Genomic DNA, 21,727 nt, shown 5'->3' on the forward strand with positions numbered 1-21,727 from the left:
TTATATACACAGAGACCATGAAACAATACCTCCTCCCACCCCACTCTCCTGCTGGTAATAGCTTATCTAAAGTGATCATCAAGTTGGGCCATTTCCAGCAGAAATCCAGGTTTTCTCACCCTCCACCCCCCCCCCCCACAAACTCACTATTTTGTTATTTGTTTTGCTATTACCAGCAGGAGAGTGAGTTTGGGAGGGGGGGGGCGGAGGGTGAGAAAACCTGGATTTGTGCTGGAAATGGCCCAACTTGATGATCACTTTAGATAAGCTATTACCAGCAGGAGAGTGGGGTGGGAGGAGGTATTGTTTCATGGTCTCTGTGTGTATATAATGTCTTCTGCAGTTTCCACAGTATGCATCCGATGAAGGGAGCTGTAGCTCACGAAAGCTCATGCTCAAATAAATTGGTTAGTCTTTAAGGTGCCACAAGTACTCCTTTTCTTTTTACATGGGGAACAATATTTAGTAATGGACTCTTCTATCTAACAGAGAAATGTATAATGCAATCCAATGGCTGGAAGTTGAAGTTAGACAAATTCAGCCTGGCAATGAGGTGTAATTTTACAGTAAGGGTATTTAACCATGGAAACAATTTACCAAGGGTGTAGGTGGATTCTCCATCATTTAACAATTTTTACATTGAGACTGGCTGTTTTTCTTAAAGATCTGCTCTAGGCATTATTTTGGGTCAGGTCTCTGACCTGTTATACAGGAGGTCAGAAGATGATAGTAATGATCCCTTCTGACCTTGGAGTCTATGACTCTATATCAGTGGCAGGAGTGTTGCTCTGCAGATTTTTCCATCAGGTCTCAGTGCTCATTTAGAGAAGGCATTGGTTTCCCTTTGTATGGTTGTAAGAGCTGTTTCTGTCTTTGTACGCAGGAGAACTCTGCTAAACTCTGAGCCTGGGAGCACGGTCCTGAGTTGCATATACGTAGTCTGGTTTCCTGTCTTCTATTTAAAGCTACTTCAGCCCTAGTTAAAATTAAAATATGGTAGGAAGTGGCTTCTGCCTCCTCCCACTTCAACTAATTTCTGCTCAGTCTGGGGGAGAAATAACCTGTTCCAAAGATGCCAAAAAAGTTAGCAGCCCACTGGTGCAGTTGTTCATGGGGCCAGCAGCCATGATTCTCTCTGAACATGTGGTCTGGGTGCTTTGCAGAGAGAAAGGAGACGCCGACCCTGCACCAAGGAACTTAGGGTCATGCTGAAGGTAGCCAGCTGCTTTACTTGAGGAACATGTCTTGGAGTGTAAGGGGGAAGAAGGGCTAACACCAGGTTTTACAGAGTGAGATTTATGTTTTTCTTTCTGCAGCAGAAATGATTTGAAGCTGGCAGCTCCTCCACCCACTTTCCTCGTGTCACAGCATCATATGAGTAGCCAGGAGCTGGATGCTTTCTCAGAAGCCTCAACTGTGGGCAGCCTGGATGCACTCAGACTTTGTCCTAGCACATCAAGGGTTTCTAATGCTTCCCTCCCTGTGTTAGGGTAGCACCCGGCCTCCACAACTGACTGCAGTTGTCTCCCCAGGGGTCCATGACCTTTGGAGTAGCACCGCACCTACTTCCCCTTGTGTTTAGGACCATAGCTGGGTCTAGTGAAGCGAGTCAGAGCTAGACTGAGCTGCTGTTGATAGCATTAGGGTTGCTAATTTTCTACTTGCACAAAAGTGAACACCTGTGACCCGCCCTTCCTCTGAGGCCCTGCCCCTTCTCTGAGGCCCCACACTTGCTCACTCCACCCCCCCCTCCTGTCACTCGCTCTCCCCAACCTCACTCACTTGCTCATTTTCACCGGACTGGCTCAGGGGGTTGGGGTATGGGAGAGGCTGAGGGCTCTGGCGGGGAGTGTGGGCTCTGGGGTGAGGCCAGGAATGAGGGCTCTGGGCTTAGGGGTGGAGCCAAGGGGGTTAGACTATGGGAGGGGACTCGGGGCAGGGAAGGGGGTTGGGGTCCGGGGTGAGGGGGGTAAGAGCTCTGGCTGGGTGTGTGAGCTCTGGTGTGGGGCTGAAGGGCTTGGGGTGAAGGAGGGTGCTCTAGGTTGGTACCGAGGGTTTCAGAGGGTGGGAGGAGGATCAGGGCAGGAGGTTGGGGTGCAGGAGGGGGTCGGGGTGCAGGCTCCGGGCAGCACTTACCTCAAGCAGCTCCCAGAAGCAGTGGCATGTCCCCTCTCCAGCTCTTACAAGGAGGCGCGGCCAGGTGGCTTGGCGTGCTGTCCTTTCTGCAGGTGCCACCCCAGCAGCTCCCATTGGCTGCGGTTCCTGGCCATTGGGAGCTGCAGAGACGGTGCTTGGAGCAGGGGTAGCATGTGGAGCCCCCTGGCTGCCCCTATGCATCAGAGCCGGAAGGGGGACATGCAGCTGCTTCTGGGAGCTACACGGAGCCACGGCAGGCAGGGAGCCTGCCTTGTCTTGCTGCGCCACCAACCAGAATGTTAACGGCCTGGTCAGTGCTGGTGTTCTGATAAAAAAAAAAAAAAAAAAAAACACAGACACCTGGCAACCCTAGATAGCATAGAACCTAAATCCTTCTTACTCCCTGTGTGACGAACAGCATTAGGGTGGGGAAGAGAGATCACTGTAACTCCCAGCTTGAGGGAGCAGCATTGAGGCTGTGCAATGTGCAATGGGCCCCTGCCTTTGGTGGTACCTGCTCCTTACTAACCCTTTTGCAAGGAAAAACTGCTTTGTCCCAGCATGCCTTTACCGGGGGTTCGGCAGCATGCCTGAAGTGACCACTGGACAGCTGGTTGTATGTCCCCCCTTCCCCCCAATGGGTGTCTTGAGCTCCTAGAATCATAGAACTGTAGGGTCAGAAGGAACCGCAGGGGTCATCTAGTCAGCCCCACTGCCAAGATGCAGGATTTGTTGTATATAAACCATCCAAGACAGATGGCTCTCCAGCCTCTTTTTGAAAACCTTCAGTGCAGGAACTTCCGCAACCTCCCTAGGCGTCTGTTCCATTGTCCTACTCTTCTTACCATTAGGAAGTTTTTCCTGAGATTTAATCTAAATCTGCTATGCTGTAGTTTGAACCCACTGCCTCTTATCATGCCCTCCATGGCGCAAGAGAACTTTACTCCATCTTTTTTATGGCAGCCTTTCAAGTTTATGAAAACTGCTATCGTGTCCTCCCTTAAGCTCCTCTTTTCCAAACTGAACATACCCAATTCCTTCACCTTTGTTCATATGGCTTGCATTCCATCCCTTTGATCATCTTTGTCGCTTGCCTCTGGAGCCTTTCCAGTTTCTCTTCATCCTTCCTATACGTTAGTGACCAAAACTGGACACCGTACTCCAGCTGAGGCCTGACCAGCGCTAAGTAGAGTGATACCATCACCTCCTCTCATAGACTCATAGAATATCAGGGTTGGAAGGGACCTCAGGAGGTCATCTAGTCCAACCCCCTGCTCAAAGCAGGACCAATCCTCAACTAAATCATCCCAGCCAGGGCTTTGTCAAGTCTGACCTTAAAAATATCTAAGAAAGAAGATTCCACCACCTCCCTAGTTAGAATCATAGAATATCAGGGTTGGAAGGGACCTCAGGAGGTCATCTAGTCCAACCCCCTGCTCAAAGCAGGACCAATCCCCAATTAAATCATCCCAGCCAGGGCTTTGTCAAGCCTGACCTTAAAAACTTCTAAGGAAGGAGATTCCACCACCTCCCTAGGCAATGCATTCCAGTGCTTCACCCCCCTCCTAGTGAAAAAGTTTTTCCTAATATCCAACCTAAACCTCCCCCACTGCAACTTGAGACCATTACTCCTTGTTCTGTCATCAGCTACCACTGAGAACAGTCTAGATTCATCCCGCTTTCAGGGAGTTGAAAGCAGCTATCAAATCCCCTCTCATTCTTCTTTTCCGCAGACTAAACAAACCCAATTCCCTCAGCCTCTCCTCATAAGTCATGTGTTCCTGTCCCCTAATCATTTTTGTTGCCCTCCGCTGGACTCTTTCCAATTTTTCCACATCCTTCTTGTAGTATGGGGCCCAAAACTGGACACAGTACTCCAGATGAGGCCTCACCAGTGTAGAATAGAGGGGAACGATCATGTCCCTCTATCTGCTGGCTATGCCCCTACTTATACATCCCAAAAGGCCATTGGCCTTCTTGGCAGCAAGGGCACACTGCTGACTCATATCCAGCTTCTCATCCACTGTAACCACTAGGTCCTTTTCTGCAGAACTGCTGCCGAGCCACTCGGTCCCTAGTCTGTAGCAGTGCATGGGATTCTTCCGTCCTAAGTGCAGGACTCTGCACTTGTCCTTGTTGAACCTCATCAGATTTCTTTTGGCCCAATCCTCTAATTTGTCTAGGACCCTCTGTATCCTATCCCTACCCTCCAGCATATCTACCTCTCCTCCCAGTTTAGTGTCATCTGCAAACTTGCTGAGGGTGCAATCCACACCATTCTCCAGATCATTTATGAAGATATTGAACATAACCAGCCCCAGGACCGACCCTTGGGGCACTCCACTTGATACTGGCTGCCAACTAGACATGGAGCCATTGATCACTACCCGTTGAGCCTGACAATCTAGCCAGCTCTCTATCCACCTTATCGTCCATTCATCCAGCCCATACTTCTTTAACTTGCTGGCAAGAATACTGTGGGAGACAGTGTCAAAAGCTTTGCTAAAGTCAAGGAACAACACGTCCACTGCTTTCCCCTCATCCACAGAGCCAGTTATCTCGTCGTAGAAGGCAATTAGATTAGTCAGCCATGACTTGCCCAACTCCTGAGGTCCCTTCCAACCCTGATATTCTATGATTCTATGAATCCATGCTGACTGTTCCTGATCACTTTCCTCTCCTGTGACTTGCATGCGATGCCTCTGTTAATGGAACCCAAAATTACATTTTCTTTTTTTTTTGCAACAACATCGCATTGCTGATCACATTGAGGTTGTGATCCACCACAGCTCCCAGATCCTTCTCAGCAGTGCTGCTGTCAAGCTCGTTTCCCCCCATTCTGTGTATGTGTATTTGGTTTTTCTTTCCTAAGAGTAGCACCTTGCATTTATCTTTGTTGAATTTCATCCTCCTGCTGCATCCTCCAACCTCTCTGTGGAGCTGGCATATTCACACCCCTTACCCTCACTACACGTGCTGTCACATGGTCTGCCCTGAGCAGGCAGAGTTTAGCACTCAAGCTGGTGCCTGGGCTACTGCCCTGTAGCACCCAAGAGGGGCCGAGAGCTGCAGAGAGCCAGAGGGGAGCTGGTTGCTGCCACAAAGTGTGGTGTGAACTGAAGGGGGAGGGTCACAGCAACACAGGATTTGAATGCGGGGGAGCAGCTGTTGGAGGACATGCCCTACCTCGCATTCGGAAGGAAGCAACACAATGCGATCCTTGCCATGGTTTTGGTTGGGGGGCACAGCCTCTTGCAGCCAGTGCCATACAGCACTGAGAGGAGGGCCAGGCCTGACCTTTGCTGTGTTAAGCTTTAGGCTCTTAAAAGGCCAAACCCTCGCCCCAGAAACACACTCATTTCCAGCTGAGCCTGAGCCAGGGTGGGATTGGCTGCTTGGTGCTTGCTGAGGGGCTGGACCGGCTGCTACTGTGATAGGACAGCTCAGGCTAATGGCAATTCCATCAGAGTCTGCTTGTGTCAGAGGCACTGGCCTTGCAGCATCTGCTCTTCCCCAGCCTGGCTTGTGCAGGGAGGGAGACAGATGGCCAGCAAGGTCCACTGCTGACTACTGGGATAGCACCTGGCTGCAGAAGTATAAAGGCTCTGCAGCACACCCTAGTGTTATCAGCTCTCCCTGCTTCGGGGCCCACTGTGCATGGCGTTGCACAGACCCTGCCGCCCTCACTTGATGCCATCTGACGAGGGAGTAAGGACGAGGGTAGAAAAGCTCTATAAGATGCAAATTATCCACAACAGGCAATGTAGGTGTCATTATGCTAAATAATTTTACTGTTGAACCATAAAAGCGTGGAGGCTCAGACTCGCTCTGGACTGTACACAGTGCTCTAACTGCTCCTGGGTGCTCAGAAGGCCATGCAAGGGACCCCAGTAATGCCCCAATTGGAAACCACCATGAAGTCCAATAAACACAAATCTCTGGCCAACTCCCTGCTAGGACAGGGAGTTACTCTCTCCCCAGCATCTGCTCTGGCAGGGACTGCTAACTAGCATCTGAGCTGAAATTCTGGTGGACTTAGCCCCTAGCTGTGTACTGGGGAGAAGGTCTCAGGGAAATCCCACACCATCCTGTTGATCCCAGAGCCAGAATTCTGTGCAGGGAGGTGACTACCGGTAGGCTGTGGTTCCGTCATTGTCCATTTGCAGCCCAGCCCTAGCGGACTCAGGGGGGCACAGAGGGAGGGGTCTTTCCCAGCTGGAGTGGCCTGGGAGCAGGGGTTATAGCCCAGGGCACCACCATTCTCTGCTGCTGACTCATGGGGACTGTGGTGTAAGACATGGGCCTGTGCTTCTGATCACGGTGGTGTGTTGGATAACCTGCAATTGGCTGTGTGCCACTCGGGGGGAGGTGTGGGGCTGCCCTGGGACTCAAGGGACCTCACAGAAAACTTGTAACCCGTTTCACCACCACTGTTCATTCAGGGAGCTCAAGGAGCCTGCTCGGGCAGGGCTACGGCTGCTTGGTATTGCAGCTTGTGCAGGGACTAGCCCACAAGCTGCCTCCAGGTAGCTCCTCTGCATGCTCCAGGTAGCTCCTTTACATGGAGCCCTGTGGTCACTGCTCTCTCCAAGATCTCTTCCCTGCATTAGAATGCAAATCCTGGTCCTTGGGCTTCGGGATTTTATGCCAGCATGTGCATGTTTGTTCTCAGAACCCACCCTATGAGGCCATGTGGTGTTGTGTGCTGCACTGACATGAATGGGAGGCGCTGTGTGGGGTAGCAATGGGTTTCATGGCCAGAGAGGGGCCCCTGCGGAGCAGGCTCCCTGGAGACTGTCTCAGCAACTAACAAAACCGTAGAACAACAAGAGAATGAGCGGTGGGAAGCGCCTTTCACAGCAAGGCCAAGCAGGCCCAGTGCGTGCCTGACCTTGTCCTGTGCTGGGCCCAGCAACAGGCTGAGCTGTGAGTGCATAGTGACAGGAATGTGTGTGTGGGGCCTGCTGGTGCGCGTGCGCCAGGGCAGGACGGCATGTGTGTGTGGGGGTGCCTCAACACTTGGGCTTGTAGTAGAGAAAGGCCCTTGTCATTACATGCCCCCCAGGAATTCATCGTCTTCATTGGAGAAGAGAGAGAGCTCATAGGCGTCCTTCCTTGCAGCAGATGATATGAATGCTTTGGATGGCTGGGGAGCCAGAAGAAGGGGAGCTACCGTGGCCTTGGCTTTGCTCTGGTGCTGTAATGAAGGAACACACAGTGAGTACTGTCCCCAGAGGCCTAGGGGGAGCTGCCGCACCCCCTGGTCAAAAGCTATTGTGAGCTTGTGCTTACTGCACCTGTGAGAGCTGACTGAAGGTCCTGCGTATCACCCCAGAGCAGCAGGCAGGCCTGTGCACAACGAGGACACATCCTCTACCTGTTTCCACCTCCCTCCCAACATCATGCCTGCTCAGTGCCTTCAGCACCTCAGCTGCTTGGTCAGTGCTCAGGCAGTGTGGGGTTTCTCCAAGCCAACCAGCGGGCAAGATCTGTACCTGTCTCGAGTGATGCTGCTCTCCTGGGCGATGCGCCCTGGGCTGGGCCTGCTGCCGGTACTGGGGTCTGGAGAACCCGCTCACCAGGTATTTGTAGAGGTTGCTTTTCACATGGAGCGGGTTGTATCTAGGTTCCACTTCCAGACTGTTCAAGGCACTCTGTTCAGAGAGAAGTGACACACAGGTCCCAGCTGGTACCACATGAGTGCCCAGCATCCAGCATCCTGCTCTGAAGTGGCAGAAAATGGATGTGAAGATTTGTACCTCCTTTCTGTACCTCCTTCCCTACTTAAATGACGTGCACTTCTTCCAGTCATTCAGGGCAAAGAGGGAACCAATGGGTCCACCACAGTAGCTGATGGAAATTGTGCAGGGCCTGATCCTTATCTGGGCCTTCCCTTGCCCTACATGGAGAACGGCTTGTACTTAGAATGAGCCAGATGTCACTTCCCCTGGGAGTGTCTCTCTCTCTCTGCCTTTGGGCCTGGTAACCATATCTGCTGTTCCTGAGCAAGCATGACACACAGGAGTTCAGACACCGGCCTCTCTGTCTGTCAACTCTCACACACTACACAGGTGTTCAAACACTGCCCTCTACGTCTCCCTCACACACACGGATTTTCAGACACTGGCCTCTCCGGCTCCCCTCACACAAAGGTGTTCAGACACTAGGGTTGCCACTTGCCGACTTTCTATTTGCACAAAACTGAATACCCTTGACCCACCCCTTCTCTGAGGCCCCGCCCCCTGCTCACTCTATTCCCCCTCTCCCTCTTGCTTGTTCTCCCCACCTTCACTCACTTGCTCATTTTCATCGGGCGGGCTGAGGAGGCTGGGGTGTGGGAGGGGGTGAGGGCTCCAGCTGGAGGTGCGGGCTTTGGGGTGGGGCCAGGGATGAGGGGTTTGGGTGGAGGAGGGCGCTCTGGGGTGGGGCATGGGGTTGGGGTGCGGGGTGGTTTCAGGGCTCCAGCTGAGGGCACAGGCTGTGATGTGGGGCTGGGGATGAGGGATTAGGGATGCAGGAGGGGGCTGTGGGCTGGGGCTGAGGGGTTCAGAGCACGGGAGGGGGCTCAGGGCTGGGGCAGGGGGTTAGGGCTCTATCTGGGGGTGCAGATTCTGGGGTGGGGCTTGGGATGAGAGGTATGGGGTGTAGGAGGGTGCTCTGGGGTGGGACCAAGGGATTCAGAGGGCAGGAGGGTGATCAGAGGTGGGGCAGGGGGTTGGGACACGGGGGGGTGGTGAGGACTCCAGATGGGGGTGTGGGCTCTAGGATGAGTGGTTTGGGGAGCAGGAGGGTGCTCTGAGTTGGGATTGAGGGGTATGGTGGGCGGTAGTGGGATCAAGGCAGGGGGTTGGGATGTGGGGCAGGGGGTGGGCTCCAGGCGGCGCTTACCTCAAGCAGCTCCTGGAAGCAGTGGCATGTCCCCCCTCTGGCTCCTACATGGAGGCACGGACAGGTGACTCTGTGCGCTGCCCTGTCCACAGGCGCCGCCCCTGCAGCTCCCATTGGCCACGGGGGAACATGCTGGAGGCTTGCCAGGAGCCACGCTGAGGCTAGCAGGCAGCCACCAACCAGACAGTCAACTGCTTTTTGACGGGGTGTTTTGGTTGAAAACCGGACTCCTGGTCACTCTATCAGACACAAGCCTTTCTAGATCCCTCACACACAGTATTCAGACACTGGCCTCTCCGTCTCCCCTCTCACACAGGTGTTGAGACACAGGCCTCTCGGTCTGTCAGCCCTTTGTCTCCCCTCACATATGGGTGTTCAGACAAAGACCTCTCTGTCTGTCTCCCCTGACACAATCGTGTTCAGACACAGGCCTCTCCGTCTGTCTCCTCTCATATATAGGTCTTCACAGTTTTCAGACAGGGCTTCTCCACTGGTCTGGAAAAGTTCTGCTGCTCAGGCCGGCTGCCTTTCTAAATCCTGCTGAGGGCCCTGAATGCTCTTAGCTGCAACTAACCAAAATGTTAGATACCCATTTCCTTCTTTGCTCACCTGCCAGGCCCCAAGAGCATGGCCCTGGGTTTCCCGGCTATTTTCCATGCACCTGAAGCAGAGCAGGTTTTTTTCCATGCACCTGAAGCAGGTTTTCCATGCACCTGAAGCAGAGCAGGAATACAAGCAAAGCTCTGCTTCCGGACATGTACTGGGGAAATGTAGGAGCCTGAACCCATGAGGGGAGGAAGAATATGGGGGGAATGACTTATTTGTGCTAATCCCATTCATGTCAATAGGCCTGCACCTGCAATGCAAGTGAGAGGGTGTGAAGACCTTGCACTCCAAGCCAATGGAGGGATAGGCACCCCCCCTCCCCCGGCAGCATGCCTTGCACATAGGTGACATGTCTGTGTCTGGATGTACCATTCCCTGCTAGTGAGCTGGTATCCTATACGTGCAGAACCTGCGCTGCCTCTTGTTATCTAAACTTGTGTGTAGCCATTCGTCACTTGCCTCTATGGTGCTGAGCGCTGTCTCTGGAAGGTCAGCAGGGAGAGCTGGGATATTGCATGGCAGCAGGAGTTCTCTGACTGCAATGGCTTTGACGAGCAGCGTGAAGGAGTCAGAGGGGATGATAACATAGTAGGAATTCACTGTGATGCTCCAGCTTGGAACCACACTCTGTGGCTCACGTTTGGCCAAAAGCATCCAGTCCCTTTTCTAAAATCAAAAGCCAGAAGCAATGCTATCAGTGAAACCAGGGCAGGGTTGGCAGCTTCCCTCAGCACCAGCTCATTGCAGGGGCTGAGGGGCTGTGTAGCAGAGTGGGATAGATCTGTGTCAGATTATGAACTCCATTTTGTGTTAGGTGCTGAACTCAAGTCTAAAGTTGCATTGCTTTTGAGACAGCACCCTTTCTGGAAAGGGGCTTGCCATTGCCTTGAAGGACTATCACAGAGAAGCCAACAAGGCTGCAATCTGGAGCCATTGATGACTGTATTGCTCAGCTACAGCCCCACCCCTAAGAACCAATGGTACATTGGTACAGCTGGGTCAAGTACTGGGAGAGGCTGGAGCATCCCCATGGTGCACATGGCAATGGAACAGGCTATGTAAGAGGGGGTTCTGCTCTGGGCAGGGGGGCTGGCCATCACCACAGGTAAGAAGGGGTGGAAGGAGAGAGAAGGCAGGAGGGACTCTGTCCAGTGTGACACTCTGATGAACTCCAGACTCAGGGCTGAGCTGAGAGCAGGAGAAGGAGTGTCTCAGGACTTTTATTTTGTTTCCAAAGAGCTGTAACTCTTGAGGACTTTCAGATTAAAGTTTCTGTGGTCAAGAAATTCATTTTCTAAGACTGTGTTCCTCGCTTTCCTGCTGCGCTGTTTCTGCAGGAGTTAAAATAGAAGACCAGTATCATTACAGCCTAAGTGATGCTCCAGGAAAGTGTGTGTAAGCAAGTGGGAGGGCTTGGCTGGTTCCCAACACTGTTTTAATGGTCTAGGGCAAGTGGGCAGTGGTGCCCTATATCTCAAAGGAGGGTCTTGGAGAAGAGGTCTGAGCCCAGGAGTGTGCCATACAGTCCCAGAGCTAGAAACAGAGTTTAGACTCTGCCATGACCCAACTGGCTTAGAAGCATGTAGGACCAAGTGATTACATCCACCCACAACCTAGTCACCATACAGAGTGGTACCGGGCCAGGTTGTAACAAGCTCCATCACCCAGACTGACTGTTGAAAATAGCCCTGCTTCTGAATTGTATAGCAACTGGATCAGAGAGACTCTGCTCCCCAGGCTGGGATCTGGAACTCTGCTTTTTACTGCTTCATTCATAGATTCCAAGGCCAGAGGAGACAACTTTCATCATCTAGTCTGACCTCCTGCATAGCACAGACCAAAGGACTTCCCTGAATTAATTCCTGTGTGAACTAGGCAGATCTTTTAGAAAAACATCCAAGCTGGTTTGAAAGTTTCTAGTGATGGAGACTCTACTGCAGCCATTGGTAAGCTGGGAATGGGTGACAGGAAAGGAATCCCTTGATGATTACCTGTTCCGTTCATTCCCTTTGAAACACCTGGCATTAGCCACAGTTGGGAGACAGGATACTGGGCTAAATGGACCTTTGGTCTGACCCAGTATGGCTGTTCTTATGTTCCAGTGGTTAATTGAGAACATAGGAGTGACAGGGACCCCCTGGGGCATTGAAACCAGGAACCCACATCATACAATCTGTTTTATAAACTAATCAAGATCCATCTTAAAACCAATTTGGTTTCTTGTCCCCACTACTCCTACTGGAATACGGTTCGAGAACCTCCCTCCTCTGATGGTTAGAAATCTTCTAATTTCCATCCTAAATTTACTCATGGCCGGTCTATCCCCATTTGTTCTTTGCTAACACTGTCCTTTAGCTTCAATAGCTCTTTTCCCTCTCTGCAGTTAACCCCGTCATGGATTTATAGAGAGCAGTCATATCCCTTCTCAGCCTTCATTTTGCTAGACTGTACAAGGCAAGCTGTTTTAGTCTTCTCTCACAAAATAGCCTCCATTCCCCTGCACATCCTACTAGCTCTTCCCTGCACATGCTGCAATTTGATTTTATCTTTTTGAATATGCATGACCAGAACTGTACACAGTATTCTGGATGAGGTTTTACCAGTGCTTTGTACAATGGGATTAATGTTTCCCTATCTCTACTGAAAATACCTCACCTCATACATCCTAGGAGTTCACTTTGCCTTTTTTCATGGCTGCATCACATTGGTGGCTTATAGTCATCTTATGATCGCATAATGCACCCAAGTCTTTCTCCTCCTGTTATTTCCCCATCTTATAGCAGAAATTCCTACTAGTCCCTAAGTACATCATCACTTCACAGTTTGTATTATTACATTTAATCCCATTTCTATTACTCCAGTTCTCAAGGTCATCCATTTCTTCCTAAACGATATTCCAGTCCTCCTCTGCATTGACAATGCCTCCCAACTTTGTCAAAGTTCACTAGGCATAGTGGATGTGGGGAAGCAGTAGATGCAACAGATCTTCATTTCAGTAAGGCTTTTGACACAGTCGCACATGACAGTCTCATAAGCAAATTAGGGGAAATGTGGTTTAGATAAATTACTATGAGATGCATGCACAACTTATTGAAAGACCATACCCAAAGAGCAGTTATCAGTGGTTTGCTGTCAAACAGGAAGGCTGTATCTAGTGGGTTCCCACAGGGGTCAATCCTGGGTCCAGTACTATTCAATATGGGATGCATAAACAGGGGAATCTTCTGTATATGGCACTGATGCAACCACTCATGGAATACTGTTTCCAGTTCTGGTGTCCACAATTGAAGAAGGATGTTGAAAAATGAGAGAAGGTTCAGAGAAGAGCCACAAGAATGATTATAGGATTAGGAAACATGCCTTGTAGTGATAGACAGGAGATCAATCAAGGGGATCAATCTATTTAGCTTAACAAATAGATTGTTAAGATTGTTAACAAAGAGACGGTTAAGGGGTGACTTGATCAAAGTCTACAAGTATCTACATGGGGAACAAATATTTAATAATGGACTCTTAAACCTAGAAGACAAAGGTATGACACTATCCAATGGCTGAAAGTTAAAGCTAGACAAATTCAGACTGGAAATAAGGTGTACATTTTTAATGGTGAGAGTGATTAACCACTGGAACAATTTACCAAGGATTTTGGTGGATTCTCCATCTTTCCGATCAAGATTGGATGTTTTTCTAAAAGATTTGCTCTAGGAATTATTGTGAGGAAGGTCTATGGCCTGAGTTATACAGGAGATCAGCCAAGATGATCACAATGCTACCTTCTGGCCTTAAAATCTATGAATCTAGGAAAGCTGATATTAACAAACATAAAAATATCACTTTTCACAGCAGACTTACCCAGCCCAGGAAAGTCTGGGGACAAATTAAGCCCTCGATTGGGGGTCGGGGGAGGTAGCGGGGGCCAGGGGCGATGGGAGGGGTTAGTGGAGGGCTAGGGGAGGCAGTGAGGGGCTGGAACTTGAAGTCCTGTGGACAGAGCCTTCTGCCCTGCCATCACAGAAGCCCAAAACCTGATCCCCACCACCCATGGGAAGGTGGGGAACTCACCTGCTGCCTGCTCCTCCAGTGTTGTGCCCCATGTGTCTCTCAGGGGGCAGGGCCCAACCCTTGCTGGCGGCCCCAGCAACCAACACCAAGCTGGTGTATCCAGGAGCAACAGGGATGGGGAGGTGCCGCTACTTTGTCCCTCCACCCCCAAATCACAGCCCAGGAGGCTGTGGCTGCAAGAAAAGTCCCTGGTGGCCACAAGCGGCCATGGTGGTCGCATTTGAGAAATGCTGGTCTAGGTTTACTTGGTCCTATCTCTGCACAGTGGGCTGGATTTGATGACTTCTGTAGGTCCCTTCCAGTCCTACATTTCTATGGTTCATTAGTACACTCCTGCTTTTTGTGCCGCTCTCATTAATGAAAATATTACATCAGCTTTGGTCCCAGGTCCAGTCCTTGAGGAACTCCACTAGTAATGTCTCTCCAGCCTGTAGTCATTTCCCTTTCCGACAGCTTCTTGCCCACCTTACAATTCCTGTACTCATTACTGTCTTCTCTACCTTAACTAATAATTTCTCATGTGGCACTGTATCAAATGATTTTCTGAAGTTCAGATAGATTAGATCTACTGCATTTCTCTTGTTAAGAAATCAGTTATCTTAACAAAGAAAGATATCAGGTTAGTCTGGCATGATCTATTTTTGGTAAACTCATGTTGCATTTCATCCTATTTTCCATTTACCTCCATGTCTTTAAATTTTTTTTCCTTCAAAATTTGTTCTAAAACCTTGCATACTATTGAGGTCATAATAATAGGTGCCTGGATCACTTCCCCCCCCTTTCTTAAATTACACCCAGGATTAGAAAATGTTAAAAATGTATGTCTTATTTCCAGTCTGGATTTGTCATCTTCAGCTTCCAGCCATTGGTACTTGTGATACCTGTGTCTGTTAAGCTGAAGAGCCCTCTGTCTCCGTCCATCTGCTGTAGAATAGCTCCAGTGCATCTTCTGGAAGAACTCTCAGTCACAGCTGTGGACTAAACACAGAAGCTGCAGGTCCTTGGGACAGCTCTCTGAGAGCAGGCTGGATCTTTTCACCCAGACTGATGCCTGCCTTTGCCCCAACCACAGATCCCATGCAGACCGCAGCTTGCATGCACTCACCAGCAAGCTGTGACACAGAGCATGGAAGTTGTGCTGGTTCATCTCCAGTTCATCCCAATCCAACTGCCAACAACTCGTAGGTTTAATGATGAAGGGAAGCCCAAACAGCACCGATTCACAAACCCCTTCAGCCTTCAGAGCCCTGCAAAAACAAAGAGCAACCTGGTGAAGGCTGTCTGTGCTCTACCCATAGCAAAAGAAACTGACTGTTAAACACTTACTCCCGGGATGTAGTGGTGGTGCAGGGTCTGGGATCTAACCCATACCTAGAGCCAGTGCCCTAAAGACACACTGTGGTGTGTGTGTGAAGGGGAAAGGATCCCATCCACGCCCGGTGCCAATGGCCTAAACACTCACTGGAGGTGGGGGGATCCAACCCACACCTAGTGCCAGTGCCCTAAAACAGTCACGCCCCAGGGGAGGAGATTCAGCCCACACCTGGTGCCAGTGACCTAAACACTCACCTTCCTGGAGGGGACCCATCCCATACCCAGTGCCCTAAACACACACTACTGTGGGGTGGGTGGGGGAATCCAACCTTCAGCCCTTGGTGCCATACCACCATCTGCCATGATCCTGCTGGGTCTGCTCACTACTTTGCTGGGAGAGCTCAGAGTAAAGCTGAGCTGCTGCAAGAAGGCAGGGTTTGCTATTCTGTCTGGTCAGCACAGAAACGAGTACTCCACACTGTGTGACTGACAGTGCCCTCTTTTGTATGAGCTGTAAATACTAACCACTCACGTGTCCCAGTCACATCCCAGTGCAGGCAATGCCATTCTTTTCTAAACGGTTTCAGTTCGATCATGATTCTCCTTCACTTCCCATCTTAAACTCTGATGTTGTGCGCTATTAAACAGCTGCTGTACCTCACCCTAGAGATTGCTGCTTTTTAGTGGTGTGTGAAATGTTCCCTCTGTAGCTTCATTGGCAGTTGGAAAGGGTTGTTATGTGTAAGTGCTTTGAAAATGTACAGTTGTATACATGTTCTAAGTATTTTTAAACTAATCTTTGGTATAATCACAAATTTATACAAAGGTGACTGGGAGGGACTGTAAAATCATTGCATACATAGCTGTTCGTTAATTAAATAAAATCCCTTTTATGCACAAGTCACAGGCTCTCTAGCTCTTTTCTGTCTCTATTATTATCATTATTAATTAGTATTACTGGAACAACTGCCTGATGAGAAGGAGAAGCGTAAGGTTGACTTAGAGGCATGAGAAAAATAGCACCACCTTATTCACATATGTCAAGGTTCCTCCCCCACTCTGAACTCTAGGGTACAGATGTGGGGACCTGCATGAAAAACCTCCTAAGCTTATCTTTACCAGCTTAGGTCAAAACTTCCCCAAGGTACAAAATATTCCACCCGTTGTCCTTGGACTGGCCGCTACCACCACCAAACTAATACTGGTTACTGGGGAAGAGCTGTTTGGACGCGTCCTTCCCCCCAAAATACTTCCCAAAACCTTGCACCCCACTTCCTGGACAAGGTTTGGTAAAAAGCCTCACCAATTTGCCTAGGTGACTACAGACCCAGACCCTTGGATCTTAAGAACAATGAACAATCCTCCCAACACTTGCACCCCTCCTTTCCTGGGAAATGTTGGATAAAAAGCCTCACCAATTTGCATAGGTGACCACAGACCCAAACCCTTGGATCTGAGAACAATGAAAAAGCATTCAGTTTCTTACAAGAAGACTTTTAATAAAAATAGAAGTAAATAGAAATGAAGAAATCCCCCCTGTAAAATCAGGATGGTAGATATCTTACAGGGTAATTAGCTTCAAAAACATAGAGAACCCCTCTAGGCAAAACCTTAAGTTACAAGAAAGATACACAGACAGAAATAGTTATTCTATTCAGCACAATTCTTTTCTCAGCCATTTAAAGAAATCATAATCTAACACGTACCTAGCTAGATTACTTACTAAAAGTTCTAAGACTCCATTCCTGGTCTATCCCCGACAAAGACCAGCATATAGACAGACACACAGACCCTTTGTTTCTCCCTCTCCTCCCAGCTTTTGAAAGTATCTTGTCTCCTCATTGGTCATTTTGGTCAGGTGCCAGCGAGGTTACCTTTAGCTTCTTAACCCTTTACAGGTGAGAGGAGCTTTCCCCTGGCCAGGAAGGATTTCAAAGGGGTTTACCCTTCCCTTTATATTTATGACAACACATTTGTAGCTTTCCCATCACCATGTCACACAGGCACTGGACTGTACAGGACGAAACTGTATGTGGGACCAGCTACTAACTCATTCACAACAGGGGCTGGGGGGCCATGAGTCCGACCTGGCAAGCCTGACAAAGTATTTGTACTACATTTATAACTGGGAGCTTTTTTGCTATTGTACCTGGTGGTGGAATAACTGCCTCAAGTATCTGCAGATATGTTGTCCTACTATACTAATGGCTAATTTTGTCTTTGCAGAATGATGTCACAGCATTGTCATTTGCTAAGCTATACTCACTAGGGGGAGCTCTGGCCCTCAATAAGCATTTGGCTTCAGTCTGTAACCTAAGAGTGCATGACAAGATTGCTCATAACGTGACTCCGTCTTTTCAATGCAGGTAAATGAACAGCCTGTGTTGAACTCTGGGGAGGGAGGGAGAAGACAGAGATGGGACATTTGGCCACACGGCTTTGTACAAATAGCCCATCCTTCTGTTGTTTCTTGCATCTCTTTCCTTCTGTGGGTTTTTGTCTCCCTGCTTTTCTCCTGAGATTCAGTTTTCCCATGCCATGTGTGACAGGACAAGCTGTTGCTGGGGAGTGAGGAAAAGGCCTCTGAAGAACAATTCAGAGCTCAAGAGTAATCTAGACTCCTACTCCCTATTTATGATGTAGAACCCCATGATTGGGGCTCAGAGCTCCCCCTTCCTCAGTACCAGAAAACCAGATTTCAGGGAAAGGGAGCAGATCTCGGGAAGTATTACCTCTTACCTGAAGGCTAGATTCAGGGCATGGGGCACACACAGTAGGAGTGAGCCATGTGACGCTCCTGTCAGAATGGGGGAAGGGAGGGCTTGGCTGTCTCCCTTCATGGCAAAGCCTGCTAGGAAAGGGGAGGAGTCTGGGGACTTTAAAATACAAACCCCTTACTTGGGCAAGGATAGGGAAGACAGCAGGGAGAAGGAGGTGAGGGGGCATGCCTGAGTGTGGCACTTGGAGGCAGGATCTGTGGGACGTGCAGTTAGGGGCTTGGACAGCCTCATCTCTCTGGGCTTTAACTACTGCTGGACTGTGGCTGTACTTGGGATCTCTCTTGTTCTGGAAGCTGGGCTATGTGCTACCTGGCATGTCTTGTGGTGCAATGAACACTTTGATTTTTACCACACCACCCAGTGACAGTGCAGAAGCATCCTGCTATTGCTGTGGATGGTGTGTCAGGCAGTGCAGTTGGTTGTGTCTTGCATCCTAGGGAGATGATTGTGCCATTCACTTAATCTGTGGGGTTTCTCAGTAACAGTCCCTGTCAGCAGGGTTGCTGAAGGATGCACCATCACTGCTCTGTGACCTCGCTTCCCAGACAGATATGTGGAGATACAGTCTGGTAATGTCAGAACCTGTTTCTTGCCTTCAGAACTCTACTTCTCATATCCCTGCTGCGTGACACGCTAATGAGGTTTCAGTGTAATCTTAATTTCCCAATAGCTGACATCCTGTGGTGCGCATAAAAGTGAGAAACTAAACAAACTCTTGCATGGTGACAGGTTTCAAAGTGGTAGCCTTGTTAGTCTGTATCAGCAAAAACAAGAACTCCTTGTTGTTTAAACAAACTCTCTGCACCTCTCACAAAAAGGGTTTGTGTATTACCTACTTTATGACTCTGAGTTTATACAGTGTCGTAGCTGGACAGGCTGCCATCTGGTACGGTGTGTTGACATCATCTGTTCTCACTGTGACATCAGCTGCCCCAGGAAGCAGAGCTGGGCTAAGCAGTCTCTCCTGAATATCACATTTCACACATGCTACAAAGAGATTTGGCAAAGATGACTGGAAATATAATAACTAATAACATTTTGTACTTTACATCAAAGCAGTGTACAAACACTTAAATATATTAATATTGTTTACTGATAGGCAACTACACAGGGAACAATGAAACCAAAGTATGGGACACCAGGACAACACTGTCTAGCTAATGAACGATCCCAGCTCCCTCACAAGGTAGGTAAAAATAATTACCCCATTTTAAACAGAGAAGAAAGTAGTGCATACTTAATTTTTAAGCATGTGCAGAAATGGTTTCCTGAAAATGGACAGACTGCTGAGTCAGCTCAATAAAAGGCACACAGTGTGCCAGCTGCAGAGCTCAGATTAGAACTCAGGAGCACCTGGCTCCTCATCCCAGGAGCAGACCACTAAGCAATCAGTCTCTCTCTTCCTAAATCATCCACACAGAAGGAGGAAACAAAGAGCGAGACCTTGTCCTGCTTGGGATATTAATAAAATGGTTGTTGGAGACAGACCAGGGGAAGCTCTATCTAAAAAGAAAGGAAATCCTCTGAACAGCTGTAGGAAGGTGGAGCTGAGGCAGTGTCCTAGCTGAATGCATCCGATGAAGTGAGCTGTAGCTCACGAAAGCTTATGCTCAAATAAGTCTCTAAGGTGCCACAAGTCCTCCTTTTCTTTTTGTGGATACAGACTAACACGGCTGCTACTCTGAAACCTAGCTCCATAATGGGGTCTTAGCCCATTCTTTCTCTTAGGGTCTTTTGTTTGTTGTTTCTCCCTTCGGCTCTGAAGAGTGATAGCTACTTAATATCTGTGAAATCCCATCACTAGGGTGACATCTGCTCCATGTCCAAAGGGATCTTGCTTATCTAATGGCTGTAGGTAGCTTCCTTTCTCTTCTGGGGATGCAGCTAACCTCACACTATGCAGAGGTGAGGAAACTCTTGGCTTTGGTTCCCTTCTTAGGGCTTGCTGACACTTGAAAAGCTACAGTGGCACGGCTGTGCTGCCAAGAGGCAATAGCTAGAATTCTTCTGTCTATCTAGCACTGTCTATGCTGGGGATTAGTTTGGTTTAACTAAACTGCTCAGTGGTGTGAATTTTTCACACCCCTGAGCGACGTAGTTAAGATGACCTAATTTTCTAGTATAGACCAGGCCTCAGCTCCAACAAGGCAGTGCATTAAGTGCAACATTCAAAATGAGCAAAGGAACAAAATCCATTTTTCACAAACAAGAGAATAAGTGCCAGCTCCTGCCTACAAATACAGCTTCTGAGGACAGTGCCCTCCTAAATGAAAGGGCAAAATAAGCTTCTGAAACATCCATTCTAAGGAAATGTGCAAGAGAGCATGCCATCTTTGTCTCTGGTTTGGACCTGGTCAGATAAGAGCTGTCTGTGCAATGCCTGAGGAGGATAGACGTGTGCCCCTGCTACTATGGCAATAGGATGCTGTGAATTTAAAAATGGCCTTGTATCACACAGGCATTGACGGGAGGAGGGGTAGGGCCATGTGCTCAGAGATTCCAGTGGCAATGCAGGTGTGACCCCATGGTTAATAACTACCTGGGGGAAAGCACCTAGTTCTGCTGCATTGAGGAAGAATTCAGATTTCTAATCTTCTAATGATCACACACACACACCAAAAGACAGTTACTCACCTTCTTGTAACTGTTGTTCTTCGAGAGGTGGTGTTCGCGTCCATTCCAATTAGGTGTGCATGCACTGAGTGCACGATCGTCGGAAACTTTTTCCCTCAGCAGCTCTCGTTGGGTCGCCCAAGGAGCCCCCTGGAGTGGTGTCCTCATGGCGCTCAATATATGACCCTGCCGACTCGACCCCCATTAGGTTTCTTCTTGCCAGCTACTCTGACAGAGGGGAAGGAGGGTGGGTTTGGAATGGACGTGAACAACACATCTCTAAGAACAACAGTTACAAGAAGGTGAGTAACCGTCTTTTCTTCTTCAAGTGATTGTTCACGTCGCTTCCAATCAGCTGACTCCCAAGCTCTCCCATGGGGGTGGGTTTGGAGTTAAGGAATCGCTGATCGGAGCACTGCTCTACCTGAGAGCTGCGTCGTCTCTAGCATGCTGGGTGCTGGCATAGTGGGGGGGAAAGGTATGCACCGAGGACCAGGTCGCCGCTCTGCAGATCTCCTGGATGGGCACCTGAGCCAGGAAAGCGGTGGAAGAGGCCTGAGCCCTTGTCAAGTGGGCCATTATAGCCGGGGAACCTTGGCGAGGTCATAGCAGGCACAGATGCAGTCCGTAATCCAGGAAGAGCTGTGCTGTGAGGAGACTGGAAGTCCTTTCATCCGATCTGCCACCGCTACAAACAGCTGGTTTGACTTCCTGAAAGGCTTTGTGCGCTCAGTGTAGAATGCTAATGCCCTCCGCATATCTAATGAATGAAACTTCTGCTCCTGTGCATTGGCATGTGGCTTGGGGTAGAATATTGTCCTGGCTGAGGTGGAATTGCGATACCACCTTGGGGAGAAAAGCTGGGTGTGTCCTGAGTTGTACCTCTTCCTTGTGGAAGACTGTGTAGTGGGAGGTCAGAGGTTAATGCTTTTAGCTCTGATACCCTCCTGGCCGATGTGATTGCAACCAGAATGGCCACCTTCCATGAGAGATACAGAAGGGAACATGTAGCAAGTGGCTCGAATGGGGCTCCCATAAGCCTAGCTAGGACCAGGCTGAGGTCCCAAGTCGGTACTGGTGGACGAGGCTGAGGGTATAAGCATTCCAGGCCCTTAAGGAAAAGGCCTACCATAGGACTGGCGAAGACTGAACGCCTCCACTCATCCTACCACTCTGAGTTCCTTTATATTGATGTGGAGCAGGATCTCAGACTGTGACCACATGCCCTGAGTCTGTAAGTGTCCTAGGTGTGCCCCCCAATTGAGGTCTGATGTGTCTGTTACTAAGGTCATGGACAGTTGGAGGTGGTGAATGGGACTCCTTTGCAG

At 49.4% G+C, this 21,727-nt stretch overlaps 1 protein-coding gene across 1 annotated transcript in view; it reads right to left on the reverse strand.

The window, feature by feature from the left end:
- Positions 1–5,949: 5,949 nt before the first annotated feature.
- Positions 5,950–21,727, reverse strand: part of M1AP (meiosis 1 associated protein) — a 57,834-nt gene continuing 42,056 nt past the window's right edge. Inside the window, exons 4-8 of the mRNA XM_084626770.1 lie at positions 18,623–18,773; positions 14,798–14,939; positions 10,090–10,296; positions 7,632–7,790; positions 5,950–7,333 (exon numbers count right to left, since the gene is read on the reverse strand). Of these exons, the coding sequence (XP_084482896.1) occupies positions 7,187–7,333; positions 7,632–7,790; positions 10,090–10,296; positions 14,798–14,939; positions 18,623–18,773 (806 nt within the window). The 3' untranslated portion in view covers positions 5,950–7,186. The remainder of the gene's footprint in view (positions 7,334–7,631; positions 7,791–10,089; positions 10,297–14,797; positions 14,940–18,622; positions 18,774–21,727) is intronic.

The sequence above is a fragment of the Lepidochelys olivacea genome (genome assembly GCF_965140295.1).
Source record: "Lepidochelys olivacea isolate rLepOli2 genome assembly, chromosome: 4".
Classification (NCBI taxonomy): Eukaryota; Metazoa; Chordata; order Testudines; family Cheloniidae; genus Lepidochelys; species Lepidochelys olivacea.